We start from the raw sequence: 18,877 nt of genomic DNA, 5'->3' as shown, positions 1-18,877 counted from the left end.
GGAAAAACCCAATAATCTTAATACTGTCCTGGAAATATTAAATTTATATGAAACTTTTTGAAGGTAAATGGATTCACATTTTCCGAGTATAATGTCATTTTGTAATTTCTAATTTCAAAAATAATTCACAGTTTGATTGTGTGTACCTACTAATCAATATTTTATGCAGAGTGTAACAACACTCAGTAGGTGCTGAGGGTTCAAAATGGAGATAAGTTGAGTATAAAGCTATAAAATTTGAAATATCTGCTGATAACATCAAATATTATCACAAAACAAATAAAAACAAGTAACAGGACCGTATTTCGAAAAAGTTAACAGGACCGTATTTCGAAAAAGTTACGTAAAACATGAATTTTTTTGCTTTCTACTATTTTGTAAAACTTGTACTATGCAAAGTAAAAATTGAGTTCGTTACACTGAATTATTTTTTCATCGCACTAACGATGTTCCTCTAAAACATGTAAAAATATAGATTTCGAAGTTTAAAATAAGAACTCGATACTCAATTTTCATGAATCACCCTGTATCTCCGAAACTGTCTTAGATACACAACAAGCTACTTTTCTGAAAGCCTGCATGACCTGCATTCACCACGAGAGTACAGAATAGAGAATTAATACTTCTCTATTTTGTGTCTGGACTATGGACAACCATTCAAGTTATATCCTATAGAACCGGGCGGAATTAATTAAATTTGAGGAATGAATCATTGCCAACTAGTTGAACCTTATCGTTCGAGACCATTCTCGGTTTCAAATTCGAAAATTACGGACAATGTGATATCAATGATTACATTTCAAATATTCCTATATTGAGTTTTGTGACCTCCAATGGCGCAATTGGCCTATGAGTAAATGAGCGCTCAAAAGTTCCTGAAGCGAAATAATTGGTTTTTTCATTTACACAAGGGACCCATAGTTACATTACCTAGGGACGTCACTGAAAGTTATAATTATATAGTACTTATAAGGATATTTCCATTTCACTATGAAACCGTAAAGAAGGACTTTATGTTGACAGTGGTTAATGACATTGATTGAATTTAATTTCATAGAATTGGATATTATTTTCAACGCAAGTAATTCAACGGTTTTTTTGACCCACAAACTTTCACTTCGTTAGAAGCTAGTCAATAACCGCATGACTTTAGGGTTAACATTATTCATGTTATTATCATACAGAACTAACAATAGACATATTTCCATTATGATAATAAATTCACTTATGAAACCGTCGGTTTTATCGAAAAAATTCAAACGTTTAGTGCAGTAGCAGCCATAGAAAGTGTTCAAGTGGACTTTTTTGAACAATTTCAGTAAGTCATTGAAAATATAAAATAGATATGCTTTAATTATGATATTTTTTTCAATAAACTCTTATAATACTTCTCTGATTTGGTTTGATCAGATGAAAAGTTTGTTTTCACAAGGCTTCTATTGTACTGACACAATTTCCACTTTTTTCCATTTTTATCGAATCCAATTGGTGTTTGAAGACAAACTGAAATATAATACACTAGGGGAATAAATTAAAGGATCAAAATAAAATACGAAATTTTAAGCGGTTTTTCAAATGGCTGTATTTTCGCTGACAATGGTCGTACCTCAATTCGAAAAGAACCTTTTTGAAGCTTGTAGTTTATAGTTTAGAGATCTCATGATGAAAACATTTTTCAAGCAACGTATATAGTAGGTATACCGCTCAATCCTAATGAATACAGTGTCTAAAATTTCTGCGAAATTTTTTCAGTTTTCATTTTTGGCATACAGACTTGGAAGTTTTTTTCCAACTTACAAATATATGGATGAGATAACTTGTTTATTCAGCTTCAATTTCCTCTATTTCGATTCGAGCATTTCTCTCTGAAATATCGAACTTTGAATTGAAAAGGTTCTTTTTGTCTTTAACCATCAATATCTCATCAACCAATGTTTGCACAGAAAATTTAGGGGATGTTTTGAAATCTTGAATGAATTCTCAACAAGAAGTAGCAATGGTATTTTCGGAAAAAAATTTCCAAGTCTGTATGCCAAAAATGAAAACTGAAAAAATTTCGATGAAATTTTAGATACTGTATTCATTAGAATTGAGCGGTACACGCTGCTTGAAAAATGTTTTCATCATGAGATCTCTAAACTTTAAACTTCAAACTTCAAAAAGTTTTTTTTTTAAATTGAGATACGACCATTGTTATCGAAGATACAGCCATTTGAAAAACTGCTAAAAATTTCGAATTTTTTTTTTGATCCTTTAATTTATTCCACTAGTATATATAATGTAGGTGGTCACCTATATCTAGCTTTTGAAAAGAACTTCGAAGGGATTCTTCAATGCATATTTTTTCAAATTTTCCTTAGGAATACAGTTATCTACAAATCGAATATAAATTAAGAGGTAATATTAATCTGAATTTTTACTCATTATAAACTATTATCGAAATGAACTGGAAATGTGTATTATCTGAAGATCCATCTTAAAGTATTTAATGAAAAAAAACCTACAAGTTTCATGTTCATTATTTTCACCCTACTATGTTTCCTTCGGTACACTTATTTTTCTGCTGGAAAACTTAATATTTCTGATAAGTTATTCATTAATATCCTTATGTAATACCACAAGAGATTTTACTTTCTTAAACTTCGAAATGTCTATTTCACGAGAAAATGAGTCGAAAATTAATATGATAATGTTTGAGAAATCCAATTCTGGGATTGAAATATTAAATTGAAACATGTTGACTTTTTCAATCGATTTTTGAAAATAAAAATTATTGTAGTTAATTATTTGGGGCTTATTCCTCTCGATTATAAAAGATGGAATCTGATCTGAAGAATGATCCTTTTCAATTTTCTGAGAATTTTGATTGGCAGCAAATATATGATTTTCCTCTATGATTTGATCTTGAACAAGTTTAAAATGAAAGAGATATATTCTGCATCTATTTTTAAAAATGACTTTAAATAGTATGCACTCGAATATCCCATAGTTTTCTATTAACTATTGTTCAGTTCTAGCTGAATCCAATATTTTTCGAAGATATTGTCCATTTTGATGTTGAACTTATCCCTAGATTAATTTTTTCATCCAAATTACTCTTTCCCAATTCGTAAGTGTAATCAAACGATTCTGTCAGTTGTAATTCTTGGATTTGTCCATCTTTTTTATTCGACATAATAGTTATTAATTTTCTTCATGTTTATTTAACCATTTACTATTTCACAAACCACCTTAATAATAATAATACTCCTTTTGAAAGTAATAAATTGAGAAATTAGCAGCCTTATTGCCTCGCAAATTGAAGGGAGCATATATGGAAAGAAATTTGCCCCATCTGGCTTATCTTCATTGTCACAGTTGACCATTTACAAAAACCTTTTGGACGAAAAAACTTTGGAACTCGACTTTTTTCCTATGTTTTGGAGCTTTTTACTTACTTTTTGAGTCCCTACAATTTGAAAATTATGCCTTGGAACGTATCGATCAATCTATCACATTTTTAAAACAAACTTTTTTGAATCATTTTTGGGTTGGTGTTCCGTAATTGCACTGGACTCTTCATAATCTTTATTATTTTTCTTCTTCATGTCAAAAGTGTAGTCTTCCAATATTTCTGAGTTTTTCTAGATTTGTTTCTAGATCTATGGAGTATTTCAGTAGTTCAGCAGTGATTCTGAAAACTTATTCCACACAAACGTTCAGCTATTAAGAGGTACCAGTTTGGCAATTTCATGGAACGTATCGATCAATCTATCACATTTTTAAAACAAACTTTTTTGAATCATTTTTGGGTTGGTGTTCCGTAATTGCACTGGACTCTTCATAATCTTTATTATTTTTCTTCTTCATGTCAAAAGTGTAGTCTTCCAATATTTCTGAGTTTTTCTAGATTTGTTTCTAGATCTATGGAGTATTTCAGCAGTTCAGCAGTGATTCTGAAAACTTATTCCACACAAACGTTCAGCTATTAAGAGGTACCAGTTTGGCAATTTCAATTTTATTCTTAATTTATTTCAAATAAATATTTCTGAATCAACCTCCTTGGTGGTCTTGCAAATTTTCACAAAAGAGCAATTTGAATGGAATTTATCAACAAAAAAATGTTTATTGGTTTATTTATCTTAGTTCAAAAACCCGATCCATTGATTTTAAACCAATTTTAATACAAATAATCTTTACAAAACTAAAGTACAATCCACATATGTAGATACGCTAATGCAATAGTATAAGGCCATAGTATAAGGCCATATATAAGTATAAGTTTTTTGCTTTGATGATTCTGAATAGATATATTGTATAACTGTAACAGTTTCAGACTAATGCATAATTCGAGAATTTGATTCGAAAAGAATTACCTCGAATTCAAATCACGCAACGAATTACTTATTTCAATATTAATAAAAGAAATAAAACACTTGACTATACGTTCCACAAATTAATTTGTGGAACGTATAGTCAAGTGTTTTATTTCTTTTATTAATATTGAAATTATGTTTCACCAAGTGATAAGCGAGGAATCAATTTCAATTACTTATTTGATGATTTCTCTTCATGATACATTTGTTAATGAAAAACTATAAAATTTTGTGTGTTCTTTATAAAACTCAAAGTGGCTTTTGGTGAAAGTAGATTTTCTTCGTAGCTTTAGCTCATTAATTACCTAAGTTTTATGAGTATTTTATGAGTTTTAGATATCATCATAACTTAATCACATTTTTTTTTGCATTATTGAAAGTATGTATTCGTTAATTCTGCCTTCAGACGTTAACTTCACAGCTATCGAGATAATTCTATGATATATCATAAAGAATAAGTAAGCCTTACTATGTTTTCCATATAAACTAAAGATAACTAATTTTTTTATGAAATTCGCATAGGAAAAGACAGTTTTTAATTTTGACGCTTAAATGTTGTCCACAGCTTTTTTCGCTAACTGTTGAAGTTGAGTCTAGAAGCCAAGTTATTGATTTCAGAAAAACCTTCAAATAATGAAATCCAAAGCACGACATGAATACTTTTACCAGAGTTTAAGTCCTGTTGGTTTCAGAGTTATGAAATTTGAAATATTTATATCTGTTGAATGTGTAAAGCTTTAACAATTTCCTCTAAAGATTTTTAGTCGTTTCAAGTCACAAGATTATTGTTATTTATTATTGGTAATCAGGGCCTTTGCTAGGGGTATAGGCAGGGTAGGCGGTCGCCTAGGGCGCTAAAATTGATCAACAAAATTCCATGTGTAGAAATTCAAAGTACCAAAAAAGAATGTAATTCAGTCATAAACAACATGAAGGAATCCATATAAATTTCACATCAATGTCCAGGTGCTGCATTATACATTATACCCATAAATATCTCAGATGATGCGCAATCTCCCTTTTTTATTATTGACGCTAAAACCCATGCATTCCGTTTTTGGGATAGTTATTTTTTGTGTTTGATTGTCTCAGTCTTTACTTGTCGGAAATTCATCTTGATGATTAAAAAGTAAAATAACTTATTTCCGCTTTATAAAGCGGAAATAAGTTATTTTTTGTTTTCAATTCTCCAATTAGGATATTTATTTCACAGAGGAATGCAATATATTGGAGAAATTATACCATTTCACCATTTCTCTATCTTATTACTCTGAAGAAATATCAGAAGTGCTTTCATTTCATACCACAAACGATTATAATATTTTCTAATCGTTTGATGTATATGGAAAGTGAGTGTTATCATATTCTTACTTCTTTAATTTACCTTTGGATATTGGATTAGAGGACTTCAAATCATCATCAAATTTTGTTTTGGAAAATGGGTAATAACATTCGATGTAAGTTCGATGTGGCATTTAAAAAAAGATTTGTTAATCTTTAAATAAATGGAAAATATTTATTCATAACGTGTCCCATATAAAAACTGGAGTCACAAAAGTAAATATCTTTGGAACAAATGTTTTTTTTTTTTTGAAAAACTGTTAACGGAAAGTTTTTCGACAAATCGGTGGCTAAGAGACCGTGTTGAAAAATCTAGGGTGTCCAATTTAAAAAATGCCAACTATCCTGTGGATCTCTAAAACGGTAATGGATCTCCAACAAAAACCAAGATATAGCGAAATATCTGAAACAGTAAATTCTCAGAAGCGCTCTGGAACCCAAGAACGAATCAAGATATCTATGATCTGCTTCCTGATTTCATATTGCTTCGAAAAAAGAGATCGGGAGTCCTTGAAGGTTTTTATAGTGTTATAGTTCTCTTTACGAACAGTAGTCATGAAATTTTGACTCTGTCATTTCAGGGTTTTTGACAATTCATAAACCATAAATGGAGTTTATTCAATAATAAACTCCATTCTTATTATCATAAATTGAATTTGCAATTAAATTTATTTGAAGAATATTCAATTGATTTTTTTTATTAATTGAGTGGGAATATAGGTAAAGTTTTTATTTGTCCTCATTTCTTAATGTCGTTAGTTCCAATGAAACTTCTCAGAAGCAATATTATATCAACTCATGACAGTTAGAATTTCTGCATTGGTTAAGACTTAAGATCATTAGTTCCAAACTTATTAAAGTCTAACGCTACTTTGTTTTGAAACATTTTTGAATGATATGATTTTTTCGAGGAACACCTTTTAAGTAGCCAAATTCTATTGAAATATTTTAATTGTGTTAAAAATTAATGAAATCATGTTTTATTCATTTATTTAACATTTTTTATCAGATTGCAATGGAATATTTTCTGTCTGGTAGCTTTCAATCTTCATACAATGCTATAAATTTCAACTGAACTATTCAAATATTGAATTATGAATTCAGTTATGATTTTGCTTTGTAGGGAATTTTCTGTAAATTTGAGGGGAAAATAAGAATGGATTTGATAAATACTAGATATATTTTTATTGAAGATTTATATGTGAAAGTTCAATAAAATGGACAGCTAGCTTATCTATAATGATAATAAAAATAATAGTGTCTTTATTTGGCAAATTATAGGGGCGAAGTCTAACCAAGGCTACTCCACTCAACCCTCAACAAAATACAAATAAAGAAAAAAAACAAAAATTAAAATTAATGAAAGGAAATACAACATAAATAATATACATCATGAATATCACCAAAAATGAAATTTATCTACAAAATCTGTAACTGGCTCAAAAATAAAATAATCATCAATTCTTTTCTCAATGACTTCAAAGAAGAACCCCCACATGCAATCAGCATATCATTATGCAATTTCACCGCATTAAAGGTGAAAGAGCGCTGAAACATGGCTGAACCAAATCGAGGCAGCATGAGCCTCTGCCCATACCCTATAATATATAAATAAAAAATAAATATATAAAAAATTATTGTATCGGTTTTTTGTTCTCAGAAGATGGAAGATGCAGTTCCCGTTCCAGAATTCTTTGCTGGTCGCAGCGTCTTCATTACAGGTGGAAGTGGGTTTATGGGCAAAGTCCTTATTGAAAAACTATTGAGGTCTTGTCCCAAACTAGAGAATATTTATATGCTGATAAGGGACAAAAAAGGAAAAAATCCTGATGAAAGGATCAAGGATATGGTGGAATTACCAGTAAGTATAACATCAACCAGTAAGAATTCTTTGAGATACAAAAAAATTATTTCAGCTCTTCAAAGTGTTGCTGCAAGAGAACCCAAAAGCTGTAAATAAAATCAAACCAATCATTGGAGACGTTATGGAACTAGGATTGGGTAAGTTAAAAATATCAAACTTGGCCATTTTGGCCAAGTTTGGCAAGATATTTCTGAAACTACCAAAATCTACTGATATATTTCATAGAAATGTGAGAAAACTACTAATAAAGTCAGTCTCTCGGCGTTCGAGGAAAGCCCTTATTTAGTCTAAGCGCGTACGAGATTGCAGAAATATATGCCGTGCGACGCGTTCATATCAAGCTCAAGTAAAATCAAGTATAGCTTGATATCAAGTCAAGCAATAAATATCTAAAATCAAGTCAAGTCAAGCTCAAATATGTAATTTTTCCAAAGCTTGATTTTCAAGTCAAGTAGTTGGTTAAAATGTCAAGCTACTTGGCTTGATGAATACCTACTCTTAACGATCGTTGTGCTTCGAGGTCAACATTCATACAATAAACTAGACCACATTTGATTTGGGTTGAATCTAATCCACAATACATATATATATATATTGGTGTCGCCATCTATTTTGGGTGCAATCCTGTATGAAAACAATCTTTTCGACTTCACATTTCTTTCCAAGATTTCACATCAAAAATGAAAAAGAAATTAGAAAAACTCTGAACAAATAAGAAGCATTGGAAGTTAGGACAAATATTTCCATTTAAGGTTGATTAAACTTTCGAATAATTTTTAAAGAAGTTTTTTTCTGTAGGTCTCAGTGAGAACGATCGTAATCTTCTAATTGAAAAAGTTTCCATCATCTTCCACGCTGCAGCTTCCGTTAGATTCGATGACCATCTAACAGATGCCATAATACTGAACACCAGAGGTACTAGGGAAGTTTGTCTATTAGCGAAGCAGATGAAGAATATCACTGCATTTGTCCATTTTTCCACTACCTACTGTCATACTGACCGTAAAGTAATCGGTGAAGAAATATACCCAGCTCATGCTGATTGGAGAGAAGCCATCAACTTAGCTGAGAATGTGGACAGATATACTATGGACTTGATAACAAAGAAATATATCGATCCTCTACCAAATACATACACGTTCACCAAGTCTTTAGCAGAGCAGGTCGTGAATGATTTGTGTGATGGGATAATTCCATCACTCATCTTCAGACCTTCAATAGGTGAGGCAATCATTTTTATTTGTTTTTGAAATACACTCAGTGGCATTAGAAGTGTTTAAGTATATCTGGAAGGAAGAATTCCATCAATTACCAATGCTTAATTAGATTAGCTACTATAATTCTCAGCCTTTCCCACAAACGTTCTATCTAAGATGTCTAAAACACTAGTGAGCTCACTTACTCTTGAAAAATCCTAAGATTGAAGTGGCGACTTTTGAAGGTACCAGCCTTCTTGGATTTCAATGATATTGGTCCCTTTTCACTTGTTTTCCGCATCGTTTCCACACGTTGTCTTTGTGTCAATGTCGTATTTTGAGGTTGAATCAGAGACCATTATGTCTCTGGTTGAATCTTCAATAATAACAAGATCAACGTCTTTTGACAGAACAAATGAAAATTTAAAATAATACTTTTGATTGGCTAATCCTTTGTATAGCGCCACTAGAAAAGAGAACAAGTACCCATGCCAAGCCGATCGAGTCGCCAGAATTATCTTAACCAAAATCTAATCAGTGAAAACACCAGTATTTTAGACATCTTAGTTCTATCCGAGTTTCAAATTTGGCAAATTTGGCGAATGGCATATCACCTGTAGAAATGGAGATCTGTCTCCCGTTATTCCTTCCAGCCTGTCCATATCTTTGCAGTTGATATGTTCAATCCATTCTTTCTTCCTCTTTAGCACCCAATCTTTGATGTTATCGACTCCGCATGCTCTTCTGCTGTTCTCACTCCTTACATAATCATAATTCGATAATGATTTTCCTGTTATATTGCGCAGCACCCTCATTTCGGTTATTTTCAGTTTTTGAGCCTTTATAGAGGTTTCTAGTCTGGTTTCCGCAGAAAGTAGAATTGATTTAGTTGTCAACTTGTAGATCCTAGATGTTACTTCTGTACCTATATGCTTGTTGTTTCAAAAGATATCGTTGAGACATCCGGCTGTTCGTGTTGCCCTCGTGGTTTGTCCTCTTACCTTTATTTCGACATGCCTATACCCAGATATCTCCACGCCGAGATATCTGAACTTCATCTCTTGCTGGATTATATGACTGTCAATATCCAGCTGGCATGTGAGTGGTGTTTTTGATGTGGTCATGAATTTTGAATTGAGCGTTGATGTAACCAATATTAAGATCATCATAAGAAAATTGAGCACATTATTCGAATTTCCAAATTTATACTTCTTCAGTTTCCTTCTGTATCCATCATGATATTAAATGATAAGGGGCTGAGGGAGTCACCATGTCAAATGCCACTGTTGTGTTAACATCTATTTTCTCGGTTAATAATAATAATAATCATCATTGTTCATCTCAGCTTGGATCTTGTTACTTTATTTGTTATTTTCGATCGTTTTCACGATGTTTTGAGGTATCTGTATACCGTGAACCAGATGTATTACATCTTCTAACTGTACGCGGTCGAATCCCTTTTCTAGGTCTATGAAGCACATGAAAGCTGGTTGATTATATCTAAAGATTTTTTGGTTATTTGTCTAATGACAAAAACGGCATCAGCGCATAACCTTCCTGATCGAAACACCTGCTTTTCGTCTTTCAAGGAGATGTATTCATTGATTTTATTCGATGGAACCTGTTATTCGCGTACAAGATGAAAAGTCAGTTCTTTTAGTAAATGTACAAGAAACAAAATCCGAAAAGACTTTGAAGGGTTAAAGCCAAGATGACCAAGTTGAAACGTCATATATGATGATTGGAAGAGTATGCCAGATATTGAATATAAAGGATACCATATCCTAAACAATGAAGTTTAAAAAAGACTAATCATAAAGTTGATCACAATGAAACATGAATCCATATTTGATCCAGGCAACCCTAACAATCTAACATTCATGGGATCCTTTCAGAATTGCCAATATAATATTAATTCGAATGAAAAACTGCCCATAATGTTCATAATTCGACATTAATTCTTACTGAATAGATATAAAATTATTTATTAAATTAAGGGTATAATGTTATCAATAGAATCAAAATAACTAGCTGGCATGACATAAAATAATTAGATTTCAGTAAAATCCTTTTCCGGCGGCTTGGGTATACAACTTTTGATGTTACTGAATATATTTCAACTTGTGTTGAATTTATTTAATAAATTAATTTTTAGTTATATCTACTTGGAAAGATCCTATACCAGGATGGATCGACAATTTTAATGGACCTGTAGGACTCTTAGTTGCAGTAGGAAAAGGTAACAATCAAAAGAAATATCCAAAATCAAACCTCTAATGTTTTTCGATAGGTGTTCTTAGGACTCTATATACGGACCCAAATCTACAAGCTGATTATGTACCAGTTGACATAATCACCAGAGGTATAATTGTTGGTACTTGGAAAAAAGGGATGGTGAAGTGAGTATCTCTCTCAATGTAAATATGTGAATAGTTATGTACTTATCCCTGGAAAATATAACAGTGTAAGGTAATTCTAATACTGCATTGAATCTCTCTAACTGCTGAGGTCGAGTACTGGATCTAGGGGAGGAGGGCTATGGTCAAGCAGAAGTCCTTGTTCCAGGCATTAAAGCTTTTCAGACGAATGCACTAAAATTATTTCTCAGATTACATTATTCTTAAGGGCATGAAGTATTTGACATATGCTCAAGGGCATAATGTACATATAATATAACTTAGTAATAAGATACTACTAATAACAAACTGGTGTCATGAACGGGTTGGTCAGAGAATGTTGACCAACGTTCACTTATCTCCGGTTGAGATGTTCTTTCAACCCCTGGAAGAGCGGCTTTCCAGAGGTCTCGGAGAATGAATGATTAAGTAAATTCACAAGGATGTAATGTGTGACTCTGGCCCGTCGCTTCTATGGACAGGTCTTTTTAGTTGACTTTCTTTCCCTAGGGACAGGATTAGCTTTCTGGGTTAATAAAAGTCGATTAAAATTTTAAAATTAAATATAATAAAGAGAAAAGAAAAGAAAAATATACAAAATTACAATATCCACGAAATTTATATATTTGACTCAACGGCCAAAACTTTATGATTAAAAAAAATGTCTCAAATAATCTATTATTCAAACAAAAGGAACAGAAGGAACAAAATAACCAACTTTGAACTTGGGAGAATCGGGACTACTCAAATAAACTTATCTTCATCGAAAAAGTATTAAAAATCATCAAAACAAAATGAAAATTAAATAGCCAAAAGATTGTTAACTTGCCCTTATCCCGTGGTGCTAGGTGAGTAAATAGGCCCTGCCTATACCTAGTTTTAATTTTTTCAAACTTTTCACCCGAAACGTGTAATTCCTTTTTGATAACTCCACTCCCGATTCGCGCACTCCGAGCTAATCTAAATCATACCAAAACAAATTTAGAGTTAAAACAATTCCTTCTTCCTTAAAAACTTTAAATTCCTTCAACTCTCTATTATCTACTAAATTTCCTTTATTTTTGATTCAACCTTGTTAAAAATTACTGTGATCTTCAAAGGAAATTGTTTTAATCTGAGTCCGGTTTTGCGACCGACGTTCGAATTCTCAACCCTTCTCAATAAGAGACCCTAAGTGACACTGATTTACTCCTTAAACCTCAACAAAATCGTAACCTCGTACTTATCCAAGACCGCCCCAACAATTGCCCAAGATACCATGCCAATTAGATCATTGGTTAGAAAATTTTAATCCTTCTTCATTTTTTCGTCAACAGACCCCACCTTCAACCTTAGTCAAACTAGATTTTTCTGCTGTCTCAACAAGAACCATACTTCGATTTTGCCTAACGAACTTTTTGCTGTGTCATCTGGGAACGATCATAACGGTTCTTCGAACTCAGATAAGTGAAGATTTCCCCGTATCTAAATTATTTTCCTTATGCGTGAAAAATATATCGATTTCACCAACGCAGTGAGACGATAACTAAGAAAAGCAATAATCGAAAATGAATACATCCTGCTTCTAAGATAAGATCAGTTTACAAAGTCGCGTCCGCTCTTTTGAATTCAATGTATATTCCTTCTGAATAATAATTCCAATAATTTCAATAATTTCTAAATTTCCAATTTACTACACTAGTATAACATAAGAAAATAAAGTTACCTACACAAAGCAATGGCTTTATGATTCTTATTGATTATCTGATTTGTTTTTTGGATTGGTGATGAAACGTCATAGATACTGCAATTCCTCTAAATGCCCTAGAGAGCTCCTACAGAGCTCTAGGTCGGATAAATATGATATAAATTTCTCAAACCATAAATAGAAAAAAATATTCATTTTTCAGAGAATCCAGCATTAGAAATCAGGTAGAAGTGTATAACTGCAGCCAGTGCGATGTATCTCCAGTTACCATGAAAGAAATTGTTCACATTGGACAAAGTTTGCTATTTGAGTGTCCTCCAAGCGGTGCCTTATGGTTTCCCAACTGTTCTATAACCAAATGCAGATACCTACATTTCATAAAGGTCATTTTTTACCACCTACTTCCTGCGTTGTTCGTTGATGGTCTGTTAAAATTGGCCGGGCAAAAGACTATGTAAGTGGAATTTCGATTTACAGTAAACAGTAATAAAACTGATTTTGTTTTAGTTTGATAAAAGTACATAGAAGAATTTACACAGCCAATCTTGCTTTGGAGTACTTCATAACTAATCAATGGAAATTCTTGAATGATAAAGGGATGGCTTTAGAACATCTGTTGCTTCCTTCAGATCAGGCAAGCTTTGGATACAATTCAGATGAAATAGATGTGGATGAGTATTTCAAAAAAGGATTGTATGGTGGAAGGGAGTATCTTTTGAAGGATCCTCCAGAGACTCTACCACAGGCTAGAAAAGAAATTAAAAGGTATGCATCTTCATTCTTTGCGTTGCACCCTAATAGGAGGTAGTGTTTCTCCATTATTCTTTTATCTTTTTTGAACTTGTATTCAGAAGTATCTCACAGAGTAATCGTGTATCCAGAATTTTTGGGGGTCTAATAAATCCAGTGTAAACAAAAAGACAACTAATACGCGAGCTAATACCTAATCAGTTGACATACATAAAATATAGCAGTTTTTTACACTTTGGTTCATTATTTCCTCTTTAAATGGGAAATTTGAAAAATATTCAACTGGGCTTCGTGAAGCTATTCAAATCCAAATCCCATGAAATATTCAAAAATTCACAAATAAAAAAACTATAAATTCCAGGAGCATCGTGCTTTCGAATTTATGATAAGAAAATAGCTTTTCTTTTTTTTTTGTCGAAATTTACATCAATCCACTTCCATAACACACTGCGTAGACCATAGCTATTATTTTCTTCCTAAAAAAATCTTAAAATTCTACAATAAGCCATTAAGAAAAAAACTCATATAGAATCAAAAGGAATTATCGAATCGGTTCATAAATTTACCTGAAAACTGTTGTGTTGTAACGTTCTATAATAATAATAGTATAAAGATTTAGAGGAGAGGTGTTCATGATATTGCTAACCTCTGACGCGGGAAAAGCACTCGAAGAAGAAGAAGAACAGAAACCAAGATATAGCGAAATATTTGATACAGTAATTTTTCAGAAACGCCCTGTAAAGTTTCGAAGAATCAAGATTTGCTTTCTCATATCTTTGGGACACCCTGTACAGGGTGAGAATATACATGTCAGGATCGAACGGGGTTTATTACTCAGTAACTCTTGAATTAACGCAAGGTACGCAAGATATTGCTATCTTGTGAATCAATAATTACTTCTACACTGAACTCGTATAGTGATACGAGTTATGCAGTGGAATGATAGAGAGAAATCAAGAAGAACATTGAAAAATTGCCTAATATGTCTGTTAAACAGATCCGATTAGCTTGTATTTAGTTTGTATAAGTAAAATTATTACTCGAACGATCATTCCCAGTTTCAGGATGATTCTTTCCACAGAACCCATCAAGATAAACTAACCAACGATAATGACGTAATCAATGACGTAAATCATATCTCATATATACACTCCGCTAAAAAATTATCGCATAAATTTATTATAACGGGTAAAAAATTAGAATAGTCAGCTATTGTGAAAGTCATCGAATACCTTTTATGCTTGGACCCAAACAATAGAGAACCTACTATATAAACTGGTTGAAATTTGAATATTTAATGGAATGCAATATGTCATTTCATTGAACCAGGTCTGCCGCAAACATTTTGGCGCCTCAGCAACAAAAATCCAGATAGGATTTCGTTGGACAATTTTAGCTTTGAGTTCGTATGACCAAAAATTTGAAAATTATCATGGATGAAGTGGAGGTCCCTCTTTTTCATAAAAAAACTCTCTGAATTGTTTGAAAGCAATAGCTTAGCTAGGATTTATATGTTGTTTGGTGAGGGTGGAATGCTGAACATTGAACGATTGATAATGATTAAGAGATAGGGGGAATTTGTAGGTTCCTTCTCAATCGGACATTTTAAAGCCAGATGTTTCTTTTGCTTCGGATCCTTTTCCAAGTAGCATAATTACATATTTTTACAATACCAGAATCCATCGAAAACTTTAGGAAGTATTTATAGGACGTGTTCAACCATGATATAGTATATCCAAAGTCACTTGAAATAGTCCTTAAAAAAACATTGGGCTAGATGTACCTTTAAAGTGGATACCGGTATTCACTAAATACCTGGGTTTATTTGAAAGTATTTTTAGGTAATAAATTCACTACCCCCAAAGGAATTTCTGGAAACTTGGACAACCCTTGTATTATCAAAATATTCTGGCTTCCTTCAACTGACTTTGGATATACTATACAAATACATAATTATGTTGTATCATGGTGTTCAACAACTAAACTACTACCTAAATGGTGGTGGCAATGAAATATTTCGATAATGATGCTGGAATATAAATAACAAACGAAAATTCAATAGAGATATAGTGATTTTTCCATTGAGAAAATTTCTCTATAGGTAGCACATTTCAATAAGCAAATTGAAGACCGATGACTAAAGCGAACCTCACGTCAGTGCTTTCTTATTTTTTTTAATATTCTGCTTGATTTTTTTTTGATTCGGACAAGCCTCTATTTTGCACGAAACTTTGAAATGTTATTCTAAATACCTATACATGCAAAATTTCTACTCGATGGGATCTGTTGTCACTAAAATATTATTTCATATTTTCGTTATTCTTAAATTTTTATTTTTCTGGTTTTGGTATCCCCACAAAATTGTGCACGAATCTTGAAATGATTATTCTATACAGGCTCGACCAAAATATTGGGTGTTTTTTCTGTTCCAATATTCTTCTTGAATTCTCTCGCGAGAACGAATTTCATGTAACAAAAATCAACTAATCTTATCGAACAACCATCGTCCGAATATAAAAATTTATTTGAAGACATTCGTTTCAGTAATGTAGTCGATTCTGTAATTGGGTTTAAAAACGTTTCCAGGATTGGATTATTCTAAGGTGGTAGTGTGACCAAGTAGTAATACTTCGATAGTAATAAGATGAATAATATTATGTACATTTCTTGTTTCACCGACCATTTTCCACTATTTTTTGAACATTTAGTAGTTTCATAAATTTATAATTATTTAATTTATTCTTTTTTTTTCAGATTATGGCTATTGTACCGAGCTGTTACAGGAATTTTCTACCTTACTTTGCTTTATTTTACTTACTACCATATACCCTATGCCAGGATCTACAACATCATATCAACTTATGTTTATAATTATTTTTCGGCTTTATAATTTTTATTTCTAGTTTTTTTCATGATGTGCTAACAAATGCAATTCACTGAAATGAATTATTATTATAGTTTTTAGGCAACAACTTAATTGGAATAAATCAGTGACAATAATCACTGAAAAGAGAAAGAAATTTTGAAATAAGTATAAAATATTTATTAATGAAGAAACAATTTGCTTCAATATAAGTATTATTCCACATCAAAAAACAGTATATTTTCCTAATTAACAGTTCTATGAGTTCCAATTATGGAAATCATTTCAATTATTTTTATAAAAATTAATATAATATTAAATAATTATATATTTTACGAGGATTTAATCACAAGAAAACATATATAGGAACCCCAACATTTTTTGTTTGTTTTGAGAAACAAAAAATATTTCATGGCATTCAGAAAATGATGAATACGGATTAAAAAAATAATATAATTGAAAAAATATCTAAAACAATCTGGAAACCTATATTCCCTAAGAAACGAAATTAAAAATTCAAGATAACGTTGACAAATTGAAAAAAATGTATCACCCCAGTTTCGGAAATACAGCAATTTAAGTACACAGTTTTGTAGAAGGAAAATCACCACCCGTCACAAAATGAAAAAAAGCTTCTTCGGATAAAATTTCTGTTGAGTTTCGTACTGAACATTCATTTTCGAATAAAATGGACGAATGAGGTGAACTGTGAACAATGAAATAGATTTAGAACTATGAAAAATAAATCTATTTTGAAAAACTAACTTATTTCGAACTTAGTAAAAAAATTTAGTAAGATATCATAATACTGTATAAAGAACCGATATGTCGAAGACTGTTTTAAGGGGATAAAAAGTTTTCTCAAGTCGAAAATGTAAAACTGTTCTTCCTCAGCTACTGACTTCATTAGAACTAAAACCATTTACGCAGCCATTAGTATAAGGCAATAATTTTTCTTTATCGTCCCTAGGAAGATCGGTAATATTATAATTTGAACTAGAACTTGGTGAACAATCATCACTAGCTGAAAAACTCTGGAAAGTATCACTCCCACTAGAGATATTGTTGAAATTCGATTGAACACTAGAAAAGAGATCTTCCGACAAAGCAGGAGTCTTAGTTAAGCTGAGCTGTTTATTATTCGTGTAGGGATTCCTGCATGGTGTGGCGTTTAAGATGGCAGCACTGGTATCCGCCTGATAGCTATCGACGCCTTCATAATACCCATTTTTGTTCAGATTGTTTTCGCTTATGGTCTTGAATGTCAGGTTTTTACCATTCTTCGCCATTTTGCTTGTGTCTGCATAGTTCGTTCGCGGACACCCTAAAACTACCAATTCTCGGGGTTGGGTCATATCTTCTATCGGCTGCTTAACCAGTTCTGGTGTGTAGTCCATAACAACGGGTGATAGTATTTTGTTGTTCAACTTGAGATCTTTCTCCACCACAATTTTAACCGGCTCATCTGGTATCGTGTTATCTGGACTAGCAGTTGCTTTGAAATCTTCCGGAGAAATTAAAGGAGGCCAGTAGGTGTTGCGATTGAGTTCTTCTTCTATTTGGACGTATTTCATGGATTTGTTTTCTCTACTTACACATTTAGAGAGTAGTCCATCTATCAGATAGTGTTCAATTGAGTAAGCTAGGAGGTAAAAGGAACAGCAGATTCCGATGAGTTTCAGCCTGTACATGAAAAACGGTGGTAATTTCAATCCAATTAATTTTTGTGTGAAAGGATCAGGACTTAACGCAAGGTAGAAGGTCACAAGGGATGTTATCGCAACGATTGTCATAAACCTCAAGTTCCGTATGATATTTCTACGAAAGAGGCCTCCCTTGGAAAATACCAGAGACATCACAATATTCTGCAGGCATATAACGATGAACACGTTGAAGTTGTCATAAGTGGGCACTGCATCCTCCTGCATATTCTCCACGGGTTCTGTGTACCAGGGTTGACTTCGCATAAAATTAAATAGGATAACTTGAAGAGCGATCGAATTAATTAGATGAACCAATAGAGATAATACCGGTTGGGGACTCAAGAGGCTCATTAGAGGAGGTTGTTTCGACAATGGTCCATCGTAGGCTTTGCTTGAACCGAAGAATAACGCCAGGGGAGAAGTTATGCCTAGGTCCATCCACAAAAATTGCCAGTCAGTGAAATTGGTGAAAGAGATGGTCAAATTCAATACGCCAGCCAATTGATTCATACTGTAGTACATCATGAATTTAAAGATTCCAAAACTGGCGACTAGACCTGCTCTTCCTTCCTTAATCAATGTGATAGTGCAGTTGATGTTGGGTACTTTGGAATTGAAGGGGCTAGCGAGAGATGATTCTTCATCTGATAAGGAAATACCTGCATCAGCAGCCTTGAGGGCACTACAATCGTTTGCACCATCCCCACACATACCTGTAAGAA

At 32.5% G+C, this 18,877-nt stretch overlaps 2 protein-coding genes across 8 annotated transcripts in view; one reads left to right on the top strand and one right to left on the bottom strand.

Annotated features, from left to right (window-relative positions):
* Positions 1 to 1,161: 1,161 nt before the first annotated feature.
* LOC123676932 (putative fatty acyl-CoA reductase CG5065) lies at positions 1,162 to 16,785 on the top strand. Of its 2 annotated transcripts, none has more exons than XM_045613270.1 (9): positions 1,162 to 1,318; positions 7,357 to 7,557; positions 7,613 to 7,697; positions 8,359 to 8,781; positions 10,912 to 10,995; positions 11,047 to 11,155; positions 13,042 to 13,293; positions 13,347 to 13,604; positions 16,344 to 16,785. In XM_045613270.1, exons 2-9 carry the CDS (start codon positions 7,360 to 7,362, stop codon positions 16,477 to 16,479), a joined length of 1,545 nt encoding a protein of 514 aa, XP_045469226.1. In that variant the 5' UTR covers positions 1,162 to 1,318; positions 7,357 to 7,359; the 3' UTR covers positions 16,480 to 16,785. The 2 variants fall into 2 exon arrangements, with proteins under 2 accessions (XP_045469226.1, XP_045469227.1); XM_045613271.1 differs by having other exon boundaries at positions 1,173 to 1,318; positions 7,360 to 7,557.
* The window catches only part of LOC123676931 (polyamine-transporting ATPase 13A3-like), a 48,250-nt gene continuing 45,990 nt past the window's right edge, over positions 16,618 to 18,877 (bottom strand). For all 6 annotated transcript variants that reach the window (XM_045613263.1, XM_045613268.1, XM_045613266.1 and 3 more), the window contains one exon: positions 16,618 to 18,868. In XM_045613263.1, coding sequence (XP_045469219.1) covers positions 17,343 to 18,868 — 1,526 coding nt within the window. In that variant the 3' untranslated portion in view covers positions 16,618 to 17,342. The remainder of the gene's footprint in view (positions 18,869 to 18,877) is intronic.

This window comes from Harmonia axyridis, chromosome 3, assembly GCF_914767665.1.
Source record: "Harmonia axyridis chromosome 3, icHarAxyr1.1, whole genome shotgun sequence".
In the NCBI taxonomy this organism is placed as follows: domain Eukaryota; kingdom Metazoa; phylum Arthropoda; class Insecta; order Coleoptera; family Coccinellidae; genus Harmonia; species Harmonia axyridis.
This window is presented reverse-complemented; position numbering and strand designations above follow the sequence as displayed.

Bases quoted from the DNA above. Each gene is read 5' to 3' on its own strand.
- LOC123676932 (XM_045613270.1), top strand. From the start codon at position 7,360: ATGGAAGATGCAGTTCCCGTTCCAGAATTCTTTGCTGGTCGCAGCGTC. The intron at 7,698-8,358 runs GTAAGTTAAAAA...TTTTTTCTGTAG, and splicing joins CGTTATGGAACTAGGATTGG to GTCTCAGTGAGAACGATCGT. The intron at 8,782-10,911 runs GTGAGGCAATCA...ATTAATTTTTAG, and splicing joins CATCTTCAGACCTTCAATAG to TTATATCTACTTGGAAAGAT.